General features: G+C 36.0%; 1 protein-coding gene across 3 annotated transcripts in view; it reads left to right on the forward strand.

The window, feature by feature from the left end:
* CNTNAP4 (contactin associated protein family member 4) overlaps positions 1–17,523 on the forward strand; it is a 292,651-nt gene that overhangs the window by 237,769 nt on the left and 37,359 nt on the right. For all 3 annotated transcript variants that reach the window (XM_054454620.2, XM_054454621.2, XM_063654023.1), the window contains 2 exons: positions 15,275–15,445; positions 16,176–16,394. In XM_054454620.2, the coding sequence (XP_054310595.1) occupies positions 15,275–15,445; positions 16,176–16,394 (390 nt within the window). The remainder of the gene's footprint in view (positions 1–15,274; positions 15,446–16,175; positions 16,395–17,523) is intronic.

A 17,523-nucleotide genomic window follows, 5' to 3' on the forward strand; every position in this document is an offset into this window, starting at 1 on the left:
GCTCCTTATCCCAGAGACTGTGATTCAGGGGGTGTGGGTAGGAGAATCTTTCTTTACCTCCCTCCCTCCCTTCCTCCCTTCTTCCCTTCCTCATTTCCTTCTTTCCTCCCTTCCTCCCTTCCTCCCTTTCCTTCCCTTCCCTTCTTCCCTCCCCTTCCACTTCCCTTCCGTTCCTTTTTTTTTTTTTTTTTGACAGAATCTCCCTGTGTTGCTCCGGCTGGAGTGCAGTTGGCTCATTGCAAACTCCGCCTCCTGGGTTCAAGTGATTCTCCTGCCTCAGCCTCCCAAGTAGCTGGGATTACAGGCGTATGCCACCACGACCAGTTAATTTTTGTGTTTTTAGTAGAGACAGGGTTTCATCATGTTGGCCAGGCTGGTCTCACACCCCAGACCTCAAATGATCTGCCCACCTCGGCCTCCCACAGTGCTAGGATTACAGGCATGAGCCACCCCAGCTGCCTGGGTACGAGAATTGCTAACAGGCTTCCACATGCTGCTGCCGGTCCATGGACCACTCCATGTAGTGCTGCCCCCAGCCAGTGTGGTTCACAGGCTGGTACTGGTCTGCAAATTCTTTGCTACCATTCTGTGAGGAGGAGTACAAAAATATAGACTATTTCAGAATGACTTCTGCCAGTTGGACAGAGTAATTTATGTCTGTTGGACATAATAGTAATAAAAAATGGACTGGAGATAGTATTTTGTATACCTTTGCTTTTCCCATTCACTTTTCTAGCAATTTACATTTTTAATTTTTAATTTTAAAAATGTAAAATTTTCGTGGGTACATAATAGATGTATATATTTATGGGATACATGAGACATTTTGTCACAGGCATGCAATGTGTAATAATCACATCATGGAAAATTGGGTATTCACCCCCTTAAGCATTTATCCTTTGTGTTACAAATAATCCTTTGTGTACAAATAATTTGTACAAATGTGTTACAAATAATTATACCATTTTTGTTATTTTAAAATGTACAATTACATTTTTATTGACTGTAGTCACCATGTTTTGCCATCAAATACAAGGTCTTGTTCTTTCTAACTATTTTTCTGTACCCATTAACCATCCCCACCTCCTACTGGCCTCCCACTCTCCTTCCCAGCCTCTGGTAATCATCCTTCTACTCTTTGTCTCCATGAGTTAAATTGTTTTGATTTTTAGACCCCACAAATAAATTAAAACTTGCAATGTTTGTCTTTCTGAACCTGGCTTATTTCACTTGACATAATGACCTCCAGTTCCATCCATATTGTTGCAAATGACAGAATCTCATTTTTTATGGCTGAAATAAAAAGAGGGAAAAAAGTAGATTTTTCTATATAAGTAGTTTAAGACGCACAGCTCTAGGTCAAAGGTTGGGTATGAAGTGGACCAATGGTGCTGACATGGAGCCTGCCCAAGTGTTCTAACTGTAGTTGCAGTATGTTCAGAACCAGAAACAGAGCTTCAGAGTAGAAGCCCAGGCATTCATACACAGGGTTAAACCTGCTTTCTTGACACACAGCAAGAAGACGTCTACAGAGACTTTGTGCTACTTCAGTGAATCTTGCAACACAAAGGGAGTTCCTGGACCACCACGGCATCTGGCTCCAAGTCCTTGTCACTCACTCTCCCTACCTGCAAAATCTCCCTAATTCTTTTACCAAACCCTTTCACACTCAGGTTAAAACTCTTCCACCATGATTTCTAGATGACATAGTCATTCTGCGTTCTCAAAACATGTTTAGCATATTACAAAGATATCTTTCTCATACTGGCTTTTAATTATTTTTGAGCCCCTCAAGAGCAGGGTACATTCCTCATTTCTTCTTGTGTTCCTGATAACTGACGTATTACCTATTGCACAAAAGATAATCAATGAATAACAGTTCATGAAATAAAGAGAATGATTTAATATATGCATGTAAAGAAACCTACAGCTTATGAATTATTAGTAAGAGACATGAATACATTTTTTGTTCTATAAGCAATTAAATAAGTAAATATATACTTTTACTAAAAGGAGTTTAGACTCTATTGAATTATTGATTCTGATATAAAAGATCACATAGTAGAAGAATGTCTAGTTCCATCTAAGCCACTTCTCATCAATATGCCTGAAGTTGTAACAGTGAAAGTACTTTCAAATAAGAATATGATTTTAGTTAATATTATTTTTTTTTTACTTTTCACTCAATACAGTGCCTTTATTAAACTGAAATGATTGCCACTTCTTGGAAAATAGATTATTTTATGGTCTATTTTGCTTTGTTTTTTTGTTCACTTGGAAAAACATTTATTACCAACCAATAATTTATATGCAAGAAACTTGATAAATGTGAGGGAACAAAAATTGTTTTTAGTACTTTCAAAAGGTTTTCACTTTGGAACTGGGAACCCTGATAGTTGTGAGGACCATGGTATCCTTTTGGGGGTATTTTATACATATGCATACCTTTAGTTAATTGTCTTAAATATTAATGACTGACTTGATACAAAATCATAACTTTTTTTTTTTTTTTTTTTTTTTGAGATGGAGTCTCACTCTGTCGCCCAGGCTGGAGTGCAGTGGCGCGATCTTGGCTCACTGCAAGCTCTGCCTCCCGGGTTCATGCCATTCTCCTGCCTCAGCCTCCCGAGTAGCTGGGACTACAGGCGACCGCCACCACGCCCAGCTAATTTTTCTAATTTTAGTAGAGACGTGGTTTCACCATATTAGCCAGGATGGTCTCGATCTCCTGACCTTGTGATCCACCCGCCTTGGCCTCCCAAAGTGCTGGGATTACAGGTGTGAGCCACTGAGCCCGGCCAAAATCATAACTTTTTAAAGCTATATAGAAATACCAAAAAAGCAAGTAAAAAAGACACCAAGAATCACATAACTCAGAAATAATGATTAATATCAATTGAATATCATTCCAAATGTTGGTAGATATCTCTAGTGCAGGGCTTCCCAGTCTCACCACTCTTGACATGTGGGCTGGATAATTCCTCATGGTGGTTGAGGACCGTCCTGTGCATTGTTGGAGCTAAGCAGTATCCCTGGTTCCTATCCAAGAGATGCCAGTAGCATCCTTCTTCCAAATGTGACAACCAAAAATGTCTCCAAACATTGCTAAATGTCCCCTGGGTAAAGAATTGCCCTATGTGGAGAATCACCACTTTAGACAAAATAATTTTAAAAAGAGATTGAGAAATGAACTTATAAAACTTTATTCATTGAAACTGAGAAAGAAAACACCAAATTTAAGCCAAGATGGCTCATGAAATTTATATATCTAACAAAATATATTCAATGTAAGTGATCCCGCTAAACTTACAAAAAAAGATTATGAGCGTTTTAAAAGATTGTAGATCACTACATTTTATATTAAATGTATTTTTAAATTATAAGCAGCATTTATCTACTGTGAGAAATGGAAAAGCTAGCACTCATTTCTTCCTTCCCTTTCCTTATCTCCCCCTTCCCAGTTTTTGCTAGTTATGCTATTATTTGTATACTGTTACTTTTAAAGGCTAACCACTAGTTCTATTATCCAGTGCTTTTTATTTTGATTAATTTCTTTTTGTCAGGTAGTTGATATTTTACCTTTTCTTTGTCTTTAGAAAGATTCTTGACGGTTGCATTTTTTTAATTTTGTATGTGCTTGAGAATATTTGTTGCCTTAGGATTCTAAAACAAACTCTGATGCTTTAACTTTATATTGTCTATTGGGAACAGCTTAATTGAGATATAATTCACAGCCTATAATTCACCCTTTTAAAAGTGTAAAATTCAATCAATTTTAATATATTTAATCATTTTAGTGTACTACACAGAGTTGAGTAACCATCACCATAATCATTTTGAGAACATTTTTATCACCCCCCAAAGTAGACCTGCTCCCATTTTCCAGACACTGTCCATTTCACACACTCCCCATCCCAGCCCTAAGCAACCAGTAACCTGCTTTTTTTTTCTACAGACTTTCATATTCTGAATATTTCATATAGATAAAAATACAAGATATGTGGTCTCTTGTGACTGACTTCTTTTACTTAGCATCATATTGTCAAGGAGGTTCATCAGTGTTGTAGAATACATCAACAATTCATTCTTTTGTATGACCAAATAATATTCCATTCTGTGGATATACCACATTTTGTTTAATCACTCATCAGTTCATGGACATTTAGGCTGGATCCACTTTTTGGATATTATGGTAAGGCTTCTGTGGACATCCATGTATCCTTTTTTTGTGTGTGGACAAAGGCTTTATTTCTCTTTGGTACGTACCTAAGAGTAGAATTTCCCTACATTTAACCTCTTTAGGAACTGGCGTAATTTTTATGTGTCATGCTGTGTAACCTTCAGTAGTTTGCATATATGATCCCATACTTGTCTGTGCTGAGGAATGCAGTTGTCTTGTCTTCTACAGCTTTTCTAAATGTCTTTTTGGTTGACTATATTTCATTATGAATGTAGGTTTTGTTTTTGAAAAATTTTCTCAAAAGGGCTCTTGTATACTTTATTGTCAGAATTCTTTCGAACTTGAAAGTGTCTGCCTATTGCCTTAACACTTCAGAAGTAAACTAGACTGGATAAATTTTCTTTCTCTCAGAAATCTATGGACAGAGTTCCTTTATTTTATGCCATTGAATACTGTGAAGGAATCTGAGGCCATACTGATTTTTTCACCTTGTATGTGACTTGCTTTTTCTGTCTGAATACTCGAAGGAACAATTATCCTTAAAGGTCACTAATTTAACAAGAATGTACCTGAATGTTGTTCATTTGGTATTACTTTTTCTGGAAATAGAAGTGATGTGATAAAAGGTATACGCACATTTTATAAGTTGTTAAAATTTTTGCAAATGTGGTCTGAATTTCTGCTCTCAGTCGACTGTCTATCTGAGCAAGGCAGTATTTTTAGCTCTTTGGCATTTGAATTTTTCAACCCATTTTATCACATGTATTTCTTTTCAGGTAATTCATTACATTGAAATTTTATGTTTAATCAAAGCACCCTGAAGCCTTCATAGTTAGAAAAGATTGCTGTAAGTTTCTCGTTCCAAAAAATTCTTGAGTCACTGAAGTTAGTTTCTTCATTTTGTCTGCATCGACTAGTACAGCTGTCTGAGAAATCACAGCTGCCCAGAGTGCATTAAATAATCAAAGGTGCAAGTAGGCAATAAATAACTTTGCAGAAGTGAGACTCTTCAACTGGAAAAAGATATTGACTAGTGATTTGGTTAATTTCTCTTTCATTTAACAGAGTTCTCTTCCATTTGGCAGACTACATATAAACCATTAAAAAAAGTGAGGATCAATTCCATTTCAATAGATAATAAAATAATGTAACTTTGTTAGCTCCAGTATGCCTGATATTTCTCCATTATAACATTTTTATTTTAATGTTTATATTTTACTTTATCTTATTGGGTTTATCTTTTTTAATTTCACTTTTTTATGCCCTCCTTCTCTTCCTCTTTTTCTTCTTCTTCCTCTTCTCTTGTCTCTGTTTTTCCTCTTTTCTTCCCTCTTTCCACTTGTGGGAAAGAGCAAGAGAGCAATGAACAGAATAGATAAAAATATCTGTATTCTTGGAGCTTATATTCTCTTGGAGAGAGAGAGAGAGAGAGAGACAAGAGTGAAGTGAAATATATGGTACAGTAGAAGCTGGTAAGGGCTATGAAGAAAATAAAGTTGAGGCAGGAGTGGCGTTAATTTTAAATAGGATGGTCATTTAAAGCTCAGGAAGAAGGTGGCATTTGAATAAAGATTTGAAGGAAACAGGAATGCAAGGCACGTGTCTACCTTTGGAAGAGTACTCTAGACAGAGGGAAAGGCCAGATAAACCACACAGAAATGGGGTGTAGATGGTATATTCATGGAGCAGCCAGATGGTCCAAGTGTTTGGAGCAGAGTGGGTAAGAAAGATAGTGGTAGAAGTCAGAGGGAAACCTGGTGGTCAGATCATGAAAGATTTTGAAAATCCATTTTCAATCTGAATGAAATTGGAGAACATTAGAGAATTTTGAGAAGACGAGTGATATGATCTAACTCAGGTTTTAGTGAGATTAAATAGGGAAAGCTCAAAGCAAGGAAACCATTTAGGGGACCATATCACCAACCCAGCTAAGAAATTATGGTAGCTTGAGTCATGGGTGCAATGGTGGGAGTTGTGGTATGAGTAGAGTTTAAAGGAAAACCAATAAAATTTCCTGATGAATTGTTGTAGTTTGCGAAACTACAACACCAAGTCAAAAATAACACCAAGGTATTTGATCTAATCAATTACAGGGAAGGCATTGGCATTAATTGAAATGGGGGAGATTGCTGCTGGGGTCAAGGAGTTGTAGAGAAATACAAAGAGCCCAGTTTTAGGACATATTAAGGTTGAGATGTCATTAAACATTCAGGAAGAGACGTGGAGTTGTCAGTTTTCAGCATATTTAAAGCCACAAGACAGAACAGCAGGAGTTATTGTGGACGGAGAAATAACAACAGGGCTTTGGGGCAATTAAGTATGGATAAATTGATGAGGTGAAGAGAAAGCAAGAAAGAAGACTGAGAATATATCACCTATGAGAAAAGAAGAGTGTGGGCATCCTGGACTCCAAGTGAAGAACGTGTTTCAAGGAGGAGAGAGCAATCAACTGTGTTAAATGTTGTTAGCTTAAGTAAGATAAAACTGAGAACTGATAATGGCTTTAGCAATGTGGATGTTATAGCGACCTTGGTGATGGTTTGTTTTGTCAAGTGTTTGGGGGTAAAAGCCTGAGATAGATTCAAGGAATAGTGGGAGGAAAAAAATGTGGGAAAATGTAATGGTAAATGGAGGAGAAAGTATGATCACGAGAGTGGGGTTTCTGAGATGAGAGAATTAATAGCATGTCTGTGTTAGTAAGAAAGATCCAGTAAATAAATCCTTGCATTGTAGACAGTTAATTCATTCTAACAGGACAAAATGCAGAACACAGATGATGTTGCAGGAAGATGAACAGGTGTGGTGGTGGGTGCTTAGAGGAGGTCACTTCTGTCTTCTGCTCTTTTCTTAGAGATTACTAGAAAAGTTAAAGAATGAAAAATGAGATGTATTATTGGGGAAAGGAAGTGTGAAATAATCCTCTAAGAGCATGGGACAATGAAGGCATGAGGGAAATATAGTGTGATTGCAGAGGAGCATTGAGTGTGCACATTTGGCATCATATTACAGCACATGTGTACTTACCTGTAGTGTTCTTTAAAACCCGATGTTTATACACAGTCCTGCATAAGGATTTGTAACTAAATTCTGTATGTAGGTATCAGGCAATAAGTATATTACGAATAATTTACTAGTTTTTATTTTCAATTATTTTAGTCTAATAAAATACTTAATTAATATCTAAATGTATTTTCTATACATGGAAAAATATTCAACATGCCAGATTACAAATGGGCTGTAACAGACCAATGTATAGATGTGCCTACTTAAAAACAGTAATGTTTATGCTGTAAAGACTATCAGTGTGCAAATGCAGGAAGATATTAAGAATCCTTCTACTTACTGTTAATTGCCAAGTTAAAATAATTTTTTAAAAGACAATAATCTGAATATCAAGTGACTTTTGACTTTAACCATGTAAATAAAGGAATCGCACTTTTGTTAGTAAATGGCCAATAAGAAGCTCAAAATTCTGATTGGGCACTTAATTATTTTGTTTTGCTGAAATCAGAATCACCCTATCTCATGTTTTTTGAATAAATGATTTTGGTCCTCTTCTCTGATGAATAACTGGACTCAAATTTTATTGCATGATCATGTGTGTTCATGGAGGACATCAATCTTGGATTGACCAGATTTACCTTGAATTTATAATATGTTCTCCTTTTATATTAAATTATTGTCACTTGTTAATTCAGAATAGGTTACTTCAAATAGAATAAGGATGTCCTCTCTCGTCTGATGCCCAACTCCACACCTCTTTGTTGTCACTCTGACCTTCATAGGAATGACTGAGGGATAATGCAGTGGCAAACTTAGATAAGTGTTACTCATCTCATTTACTATTTTATATATTCTCTTACATCTAGACTAAAAATAATTGGATGTTGCTCCAAAATTCTGTTCTTCCAGTTTCTTCTAAAATAAAATTATATGTGTGTATGTCTTTGAATAATTAAATACACAAGTCTATTTCTTTGCTATTAATATCAAAACAGTTTTACACAAAACTAGTATAAGACTAATGACAAGAAATATCTTCTTCAGTGATAGTTTGTAAGATCTTTTGATTATAAAAACAAGTTCTGCTCTGCCTTCATAAGAGGAATTTTCACTTTCCATTTGCCACATCTATCTTATTGTATGTGCATATGTGGGGGTGGTTAGGGGGTGTTTATGGAAACATCTATGAACAGCTTTGTTCTCTTTTATATTGCTCTGCAAACCACAAGCTATAATTATCTCCAGCCAGATTTTATTTTCTTCATTTTTATTTTGCTTATATTGATTCCTATTGAGGTTCATAAATAGTTGAAAACAATAATAGATTTGCTAAAAAGAGGGACCAGTGAATTATGAAACCAATACATAGGTTATTGTGTTCTGATAATGTAACATATAATTTAATCTTAGAATTTTATTTCTGTTAAAATCTATATTTTTCATCTTATTTTAAGATAATTCATAAGTGTTTAGAAGATGCATTGATTACTAAAATATTCTTCACATCAGCATTTCAACATTTAAAACATTTTTTACTTTTAAGAAAAGGCTTGTTGGAATTTTATATGCACATTAAATTTCCTATAGGGCCAGGAAATCTAAAAATCTAAAGATTTTTTAGACTTGACATCGAAAGCACAATCCATAAAAGGCTAAATTGATCAATGAGACTTTATCAAAATGAAATTTTACTTTGTGAAAGCTTCCATGAAGAGGAAGAAAACTCAGGCTACAGACTGGTCAAAAAACAGTTGCAAACCACCTATCTGAGAAAGGACTAGTATATAGAATATATGAAGAATCCTCAAAAGTTGACAGTTAAAAAAACGATTAAAATAGGGTGTTATGGACTAAATTGTTTTCCATAACAAAGATAGTTGAAGCCCTAACCCCAAGGTGACTATATCTGAAGATAGGGCCTTTAAGGAGATCACTAAGGTAAATGAGGTTGTAAGGGTGGTGCCCTAATTCAATAGGACCAGTGTCCTTATAAGAAAGAGACACCAGAGACCCCGCTCCCTGTGCTTACTCAGGGGAAAGACCATGTAAGGTCACAGGAGGAAGGCAATCATATCTGCAAGCCAGGAAGAGAGGTCTCACAAGAAACCAATCCTGCCAGCAGGTTGATCTCGGACTTTTAGCCTCCAGCACTGTGAGAAATAAATGTCTGTTTCTTAAGCCACCTGACCTGTAAGATTTTGTTATGGCAGCCTGGGCAGACTAACACAATGGGCAAAAGACGTGGAGGGAGGTTCAACCAAAGAAGGTATACAGATGGCAAGAAAGCACATGAAATGATACCCAGCATCATCAACCGCTAGGCAAATGCATATTACATCCTCAATGAGACACCACTTTACACCTCTCAAAAGGACTAAGATTTAAAAAAAGAAATAGTGCCAACACAAAATACTGGCCAGTATATTGAGAAATTGGATCACTCATGCATTGCTGGTAGGAATGTCAATGACAAAAGCACACTAGAAAACCATTTAGTAGTTTCTTTTTGTTAATGTTCTATTTTACTTTAAGTTCTGGGATACATGTGCAGAATGTGCAGATTTGTCACATAGGTATATATGTGCCATAGTCGTAGGCTGCACCTATCAACCCGTCATCTAGGTTTTAAGCCCCGCATCCATTAGGTATTTGTCTTAATGCTCTCCCTCCCCTTGCCCGCCACCCCCCGACAGGCTCCAGTGTGTGATGTTCCCCTCTCTGGGTCCATGTATTCTCATTGTTTAACTCCCACTTACAAGTGAGAACATGTGGTGTTTGGTTTTCTGTTTCTGTGTTAGTGTGCTGAGACTAATGGTTTCCAGGTTCATCCATGTCCCTGCAAAGGACATTAACTCATTCTTTTTCAAGGCTGCATAGTATTCTATGGTGTAGATGCACCACATTTTCTTCACCCAGTCTATCATTGATGGGCATTTTGGTGGGTTCCAAGTCTTTGCTATTGTAAATAGTGCTGCAATAAACATACATGTGCAAATGATTTATAATTCTTTGGGTCTATGCCCAGAAATGGCATTGCTGGGTCAAATGGTATTTCTGGTTCTAGATCCTTGAGGAATCGCCACACTGTCTTCCACAATGGTTTGCAACTCTCATACAATCCAGTGATTGTACTCTTGGGCATTTTCCCCAGGGAACTGGCAACTTATGTTCACATAAGAATTTGTACACAGATGTTGACAGAAGCTTTACTGGTAATAGCTGAAAGCTACGTAGGTGTCCTTCTGCAGGTAGATGGTTAAATAAATTTTAATACATCCATACCATGGAATACTACTCAGCAGTAGAAAGAGATGAACTATTGATACAGAAAACAATGTGGGTAAATCTTCAAAGAGTAATTCTGGGCCAGAAGTGGTGGCTCACGCCTGTAATCTCAGCACTTTGAGAGGCCAAGTTGGGTGGATCACCTGAGGTCAGGAGTTCGAGACCAGCCTGGCCAACATGGTGAAACTCCGTCTCTACTAAAAATACAAAAATTAGCCAGGCATAGTGGTGCGCACCTGTAATCCCAGCTACTCAGGAGGCTGAGGCAGGAGAATCGCTTGAACCTGGGAGGCAGAGGTTGCAGTGGCCAAGATTGCACCATTGCATTCCAGCCTGGGTGACAGAGCAAGAATCTGTCAAAAACAAAAATGAGTAATTCTGATTTTTTTTAAAAGCAAGCCAATCTCAAAAGACTGCATATTTTATGCTTTTATCTGAGAGCATTCTTGAAATGGCAAAATTATAGAAATGAGGAACTGATTAGTTGTGCCAGGAGGTTAAAGAAGGGGTAAGGAGGGAGGAAAGCGGGTTTAGCTGTGGCGATAGAAATGTTCTGCATCTTAGTGTCAATGTCACTATCCTGGTTTTGACATCCTACTATTGTTTTGTAAGGTATTATCCTAGGGGGAAACTAGATAAAGCGTACATGGAATCTTTCTGTGTTATTTCTTACACCTGCGTAAGAATCTACAAACATTTGGAAATAAACATTTTAATTAAATCCATATTTCTGGCTTATTTCTTTATGATTATTAAGCATTCAGAAAGACTAATTTGAATAGCAAATGATTCCTTGCTTTGGCATTTCTATACTTCATTTTATTTTGCTTTTAAGAAAGGTAGTATTAGCATGTTATATGCATTTTGATTTTAAAAATAAAATGTATTACCTTGGAAAAGTGTTTTTTTAAATACTGTTGTTTTATAAACAGCTTTATTGATATGAAATTCATATATTACACAATTCAGTAATATAAAGTGTGCTATTCAATGGCTTTTAGTATATCCACATTGTGTAACAAGGACCACACCAATTTTAGAACATGGTCATTACCCTGAAAAGAAACCTTGCCCCTCTGAGCCACTGTTCTCCCTCAATTGCTCCATCTCCCTAACCCTGGGAAACCACAAATCTACTTTGTCTCCGTAAGTTTGTTTTTTTTTCAAAAAGGAATTCTATAAATGTTTAGTACATGTGCACAATGTGCAGGTAACTAACCTGCACATTGTGCACATGTACCCTAAAACTTAAAGTATAATAATAATAAAATAAAATAAAATAAAATAAAATAAAAAATAAAAATAAAATAGAATGCTAAAAAAATAATTATTTTTAAAAGTACTTATAGTCCTAGCATAGTACTAAGTTAATTTTCCTAAATTGACTTCATTTTTAACTTTCTGTATGAAATTCAATACTTAGTACATCTTCCTCTTTTACGTGAATGACTATATGGATTTGTTCTTTTATATAATTTACTTATCTCCCCCAGATGCATTTGCTTATTTTCTAAGAGTAATAAAAACCTAAGGACTTGTACCTTCTCTCCTCTAAAGAAAATTTGTGACATTCCAGAGCCAAAGACTCTCTATCACTCTATGGAGGGAAGGAGGAGAGAGTGTGCCAGGCACCCTCTGTAAGTCCAAGCCTCATAATTTTCCTAAATTGACTTCATTTTTAACTTTCTATATGAAATTCAATACTTAGTACCTCTTCCTATTTTACGTGAATGACTATATGGATTTATTCTTTTATATAATTTACTTTATTCTGGTAAGATAAAAGGTAGGGTTTCTAGAAAATTATTATTTAATTTACTTATTATTTTTTGATGCAGAGTCTCATTCTGTCATCCAGGCTAGTGTGCAGATGCGTAATCTCGGCTGACTGCAACCTCAGCCTCCCAGGCTCACGTGATTCTCCTGCCTCAGCCTCCTAAGTAGTGGGGGTTACAGGCGTCTGCCACAATGCCTGGCTGATTTTTGCATTTTTAGCAAAATTTTTAGTAGAGACAGGGTTTCACCATGTTGGTCAGACTGGTCTCGAACTCCTGACCTCAAGTGATCTGCCCACCTCAGTCCCCCAAAATGCTGGGATTACAGGCATGAGCCACCATGCCTGGACTAAAAAATTATTCTAAAATCTCTAAAACCCTATATTGAATTGAATTGACAATGATGTAGTTTACAGAATTTTATTTTTACTTTTTTATGATTGTTATTTAAATTTTTTCTAGATACATAATACTTATGCATATTTATGGGGTACGTGTGATATTTTGTTACATGCATAGAATGTGTAATGATCCAGTTAGGGGACTTAGGATATCCATCACCTTCAGCATTTATCATTTCTGGGAGTTGGGAACATTTGAGTCCTTTCTCCTAGCTATTTTGAAATACACACAACAATGTTCTTAACTGTAATCACCCCAGTCTGCTATTGAACATGAAGCTTATTCCTTCTATCTAACTGGAATTTTGTATTCATTGCCCAGTATTTCTTCATCTTTTCCCCCTCCGCCATTTCCTGCCTCTGGTTACTATCATTCTCCTCTCTCCCTCCATGAGATTAGGGAATTTTAAACCACCTAATCCATAGAATGCTGTCTTCAAAAGCCTGCAGCTTCTGCTGCTGCCTGCCTGCTGAGCTCTGTTTCCTCCCTCTCTTTTCCCTTCCTTTCTCTGTGGTGGCCCAGATTCTGGTGGGTGTCTCTTAGCACGGTGGGTAAAGGGCTGGGATACCACATGCCATTAACAGTATTTGATCATGGAAATATTGGCCTTTGCTTTCTTTATAATTGTTTTGAATTAGCAGCAATTTCTTAACCCAATAAAACTTCCTTACCTCATTTTCTACCTTTTGTGAATGTATAAAATAAGATCTCCTGACTAAAAGAAATATACATTATTATGTATATGAGAGTGCTGAATATGCCTAAAGTAATAAATTGGTTTCATTGCTATAAAAGCATTCATGTACAGACAGCAGCAATTCAAAGAATTGTTCATCTGGTTCAAGCAGTTCCTTGAAGCCTTCTATATGATGCTTTATTGAGTTAGTTATGATATAATATGAAAAAATAAATGTTATATCATAACATTACCTAATTTAAACCTTTAAGTAATTATGAATGTTCCTCTTTATAATCAGACAAAATAAGATTTAATAACATTCCATAATGTGAAGTTTATTTTTATGTTAATATATAAGATTTAAACAAAAAGGCATCTAATTCCTTCTGAAAACAGATCAGCTAGGAACTTCTAAGAATGCAAATGTGTTGTTATCCCTGACTTGATATTTTACATTTTCTTGCATTTATTTTTTCCTAGAAATCCAAAGGTCTAGTATAGGAATAGCTGTAAAAGGGACATAAGGAATAGGCTTGATGTGACTCTGATAATATATGGTTTCATTTGACTCTGGGAGGAAAAACTTTAAAGTAGATTATTTGTTGAATAAATTCAGCTCTAAAATTGTCCACACACAAGCTGAGAATTGACTTTTGAATCAGATCCACAAGAAAAACAAACAAAAATAGATATAAGCATTATTTGGTCTAGAATTTATACAAAGTAAATTAAAATTTAAGAAACATGTATAAGCAAAGTCAAGTTTGTGATTTTTAACTCTGTAGCTTGGTATCTGTTCTCTGCTAACATAACGAACTGTTGTTTTGAAATTGCTGTTTTCCAACATCAGAGGATCAATACATCTTTCTTCCAGGAAGGTAATTTAGATAGAATTTTATCCAGTGTAGGGAATGTGTGTAGAGGCAGTTGCTTAAAACTAAAGATGTGTATTTGTATTTGATGTGCAGAGAACTTGCTAGTGGCAGCAGACAATACAGAGTTCGTTTCTCTGATTTTACTCCTCATCAACCACATGTATCCAGTCAGATTTCACTCCTGTCAGTTCATGCTGTTGCATTTATATTTGATTTTCCATAGTTTTTGCTGTATATTGTTCACAATATTTTTTCAAAAGGAAAGTTGTAGATATGAAAAAAGGAGTGAGAAAGTAAAGATAAGTGGTATTTGGGCAGCAATTATAATTAACTTTATAGTCTACATTTTTTTCAGATCTCTTAATTTATATCCCAACCTTTTCAACATTTTCTGCCTATTTTGAGCATTTGTAAACATTTTGAGAATACTTTTAATTTGCTGTTCATCTACTTCATTCTTATTGGCAAAGTAAGAGATAATTTTGAATAAAAAGGGCATTTTCATGAGAATGTCAGCTTGGACAGAGTAAGTTGTTTGTTGGTTTGTAATTAGATGAGACTATTTAGAATGCTGGTCTCAGTTTAGAAAATCACAAGGCCCATTAAAGAAAACTGTTTATGTAACTCTGTGAAGTGTGTGTGTTAGAAGTGTTAGAACAAAAAATACTGTGAGCTTCTCTGGGGTTTTTGTTTAAAGCAGATGTTTTAATTTTGAAGTTATAAAAGATTGCCTATTTATCAATGTTTGGCAGATCGTATAATATCACTTTGCTGGAGGATATACTATTGAGGCTGAGGACATTTGTTTCATATAAAATATAACATTTATTTTAGACCATTTCTGTAATGATCATTCTTACTCTTTATCGGAAAAAATCCAGGATTTCAATTCCTATAAAATCTCTTATGATATGCTCATATCTTGTATACTACATAGTTGACAGAAAAAAAGATTTGTATAAATAACTTTTTAAATAGCAAAAATGCTAAAAATAGGAAATGTAATTGTCATTCATTTTATTTCATGAATTTGTTTTCTTTTTGAAATTTTTTTCTTTTTTTTTTGACAAAACAGGATCATTTTGGAATTCAGCTTCCTTTGATACTGAGGCTTCATATCTTCATTTTCCTACTTTCCACGGAGAACTTAGCGCGGATGTGTCTTTCTTTTTTAAGACAACAGCTTCATCTGGGGTATTTTTAGAGAACTTGGGGATTACTGATTTTATACGGATAGAGCTTCGCTGTAAGTCTCCTTTTCCAGAGAAGTGTATGAGATTCTATCATTTAGTAGTAAATCTTTTAACTGATTTTTAAACTACTCATATGTCTACTTTATCATCTGATTCTTTTCATTGCGCCCCTTTGAAAAACTCAATAATATTAACTTATCCTGTTTGTAAGAAAATAATTTGATACTTAACATGTGATAATTTGGGAAAATAACTGGTAGTTACTTGTACCAATTTAAATGCAGTTTTAATTTCAGTTAATTAAAACTAAAATGCAATGTTTTAGTTAATTACAAATTACTTAATCAACCACTCATTTTGATATACTTCTAAGCTGTTATTATCTTAATATCAAATGTGTATAGCATGCCTTAAAAATTATGTAAACTTTGAGTCACTGTAACAATTATTTTTACATACAATGCCAGTTGCTATTTAGTTTCCTTGCCTTGGATAAATAGCTTTACTTTTTATCAATAGGAAAAATTAGCTCTGAGGAGGACTATCTTAGAATACCATTTTTTTTTTCAAAAATGTGAATGTATTTAACTGTCTCATTTCATATCAGAAGACCTAGCTCTGTGTCACTGTCATGAGTTTCAAACAATAGCATTCAAACCATCTATGTTCGTTATCTTTCTATTCAGCGATTGTTATGCTGTAGTGCTGTTCCTAAGTATATTGGAGACTCGGCACTCCACCACAGGAACTCACTAGAACAATCTTTATGTGTAATATTTTCAGCTCCGACAGTAGTGACGTTTTCATTTGATGTGGGGAATGGGCCTTTTGAAATCTCAGTGCAGTCACCCACCCACTTCAACGACAACCAGTGGCACCATGTGAGGGTTGAAAGGAATATGAAGGAGGCCTCCCTTCAAGTGGATCAGCTGACACCGAAGACACAGCCCGCCCCCGCTGATGGGCATGTCCTGTTACAGCTCAACAGTCAGCTTTTTGTGGGTAAGTTCTCTTTTTAAGCAATCATTTAATTGTATGATATATGTTCAGAAATGGCCCAAGATAAAATAATATCAACTATAAGAACAAGGATAGTAACAACAAGCAACAATAACAGATCACCATGGATTCAGAAACTGTGTCCAAATGCTTCATTTCTTCTGCATAACCAGCCTGTGAAATGGGTATTATCCGTATTTTACAGATGAGATAGCTGAGCTTCCAGGGTTGACTTGCCTACAGAAATTCATCCCATAAATGAGATTCAGATTTGTGTTTAGCTAATTCCTATTTGCCTGCCTGCCTGCCTGCCTGCCTGGCTGCCTTCCTTCCTTCCTTCCTTCCTTCCTTCCTTCCTTCCTTCCTTCCTTCCTTCCTTCCTTCTTTCCTTCCTTCCTTTCTTACTTCTTTCCTTCTCTCTCTCTCTCTCTCTTTCTTTTCTTTTCTTTTGAGAAAGTGTCTCGCTCTGTCACCCAGGCTGGAGTGCAATGGTGCGATCTCGGCTCACTGCAACCTCCGCCCCCAGGGTTCTAGCAATTCTCCTACCTCAGCGTCCCGAGTAGCTGTGATTACAGGTGCCGACCAGTACGCCTGGCTAATTTTTTTGTATTTTTAGTAGAAATGGGGTTTTGCCATGTTGGCCAGGCTGGTCTTAAACTCCTGACCTCAGGTGATCCACCTGCCTCAGCCTCCCAGAGTACTGGGAAGACAGGTGTGAGCCACTGCACCCAGCCTTACCTGCTTTCTTAATATTACAGGTTACATGATTGGTTTCAGCTTATTTATTTATTATATTAGTATTTTATTATGATACCAGGAATGTTTATCTCTATTCTCAGAATTGTTGAGGAAGCCTTCTTTGATGAGGAAATCATCCAGCCGATGCCAAACATTGGACACTCCCCCGGTCCCCCCGCCCCCCGCCCCACCAACTACCACATTGAAAACGGCCAATAGCAAAAAGAAAAGAAAACAAAACAGATACCCAGTGTGTATAGAATTCATGTTTGACAGTTTCACCGGTTCCTCTGCTATTTTCCCTCATTTTGCCCATTTTTTTTCTGATATTTTCTGGTCACTTTCTTAATATTTATATCAGAATGTTGTTCCTTTATTTCCTAAATCCATTCAT

The sequence above is a fragment of the Pongo pygmaeus genome, chromosome 18 (assembly GCF_028885625.2).
Source record: "Pongo pygmaeus isolate AG05252 chromosome 18, NHGRI_mPonPyg2-v2.0_pri, whole genome shotgun sequence".
NCBI lineage: Eukaryota > Metazoa > Chordata > Mammalia > Primates > Hominidae > Pongo > Pongo pygmaeus.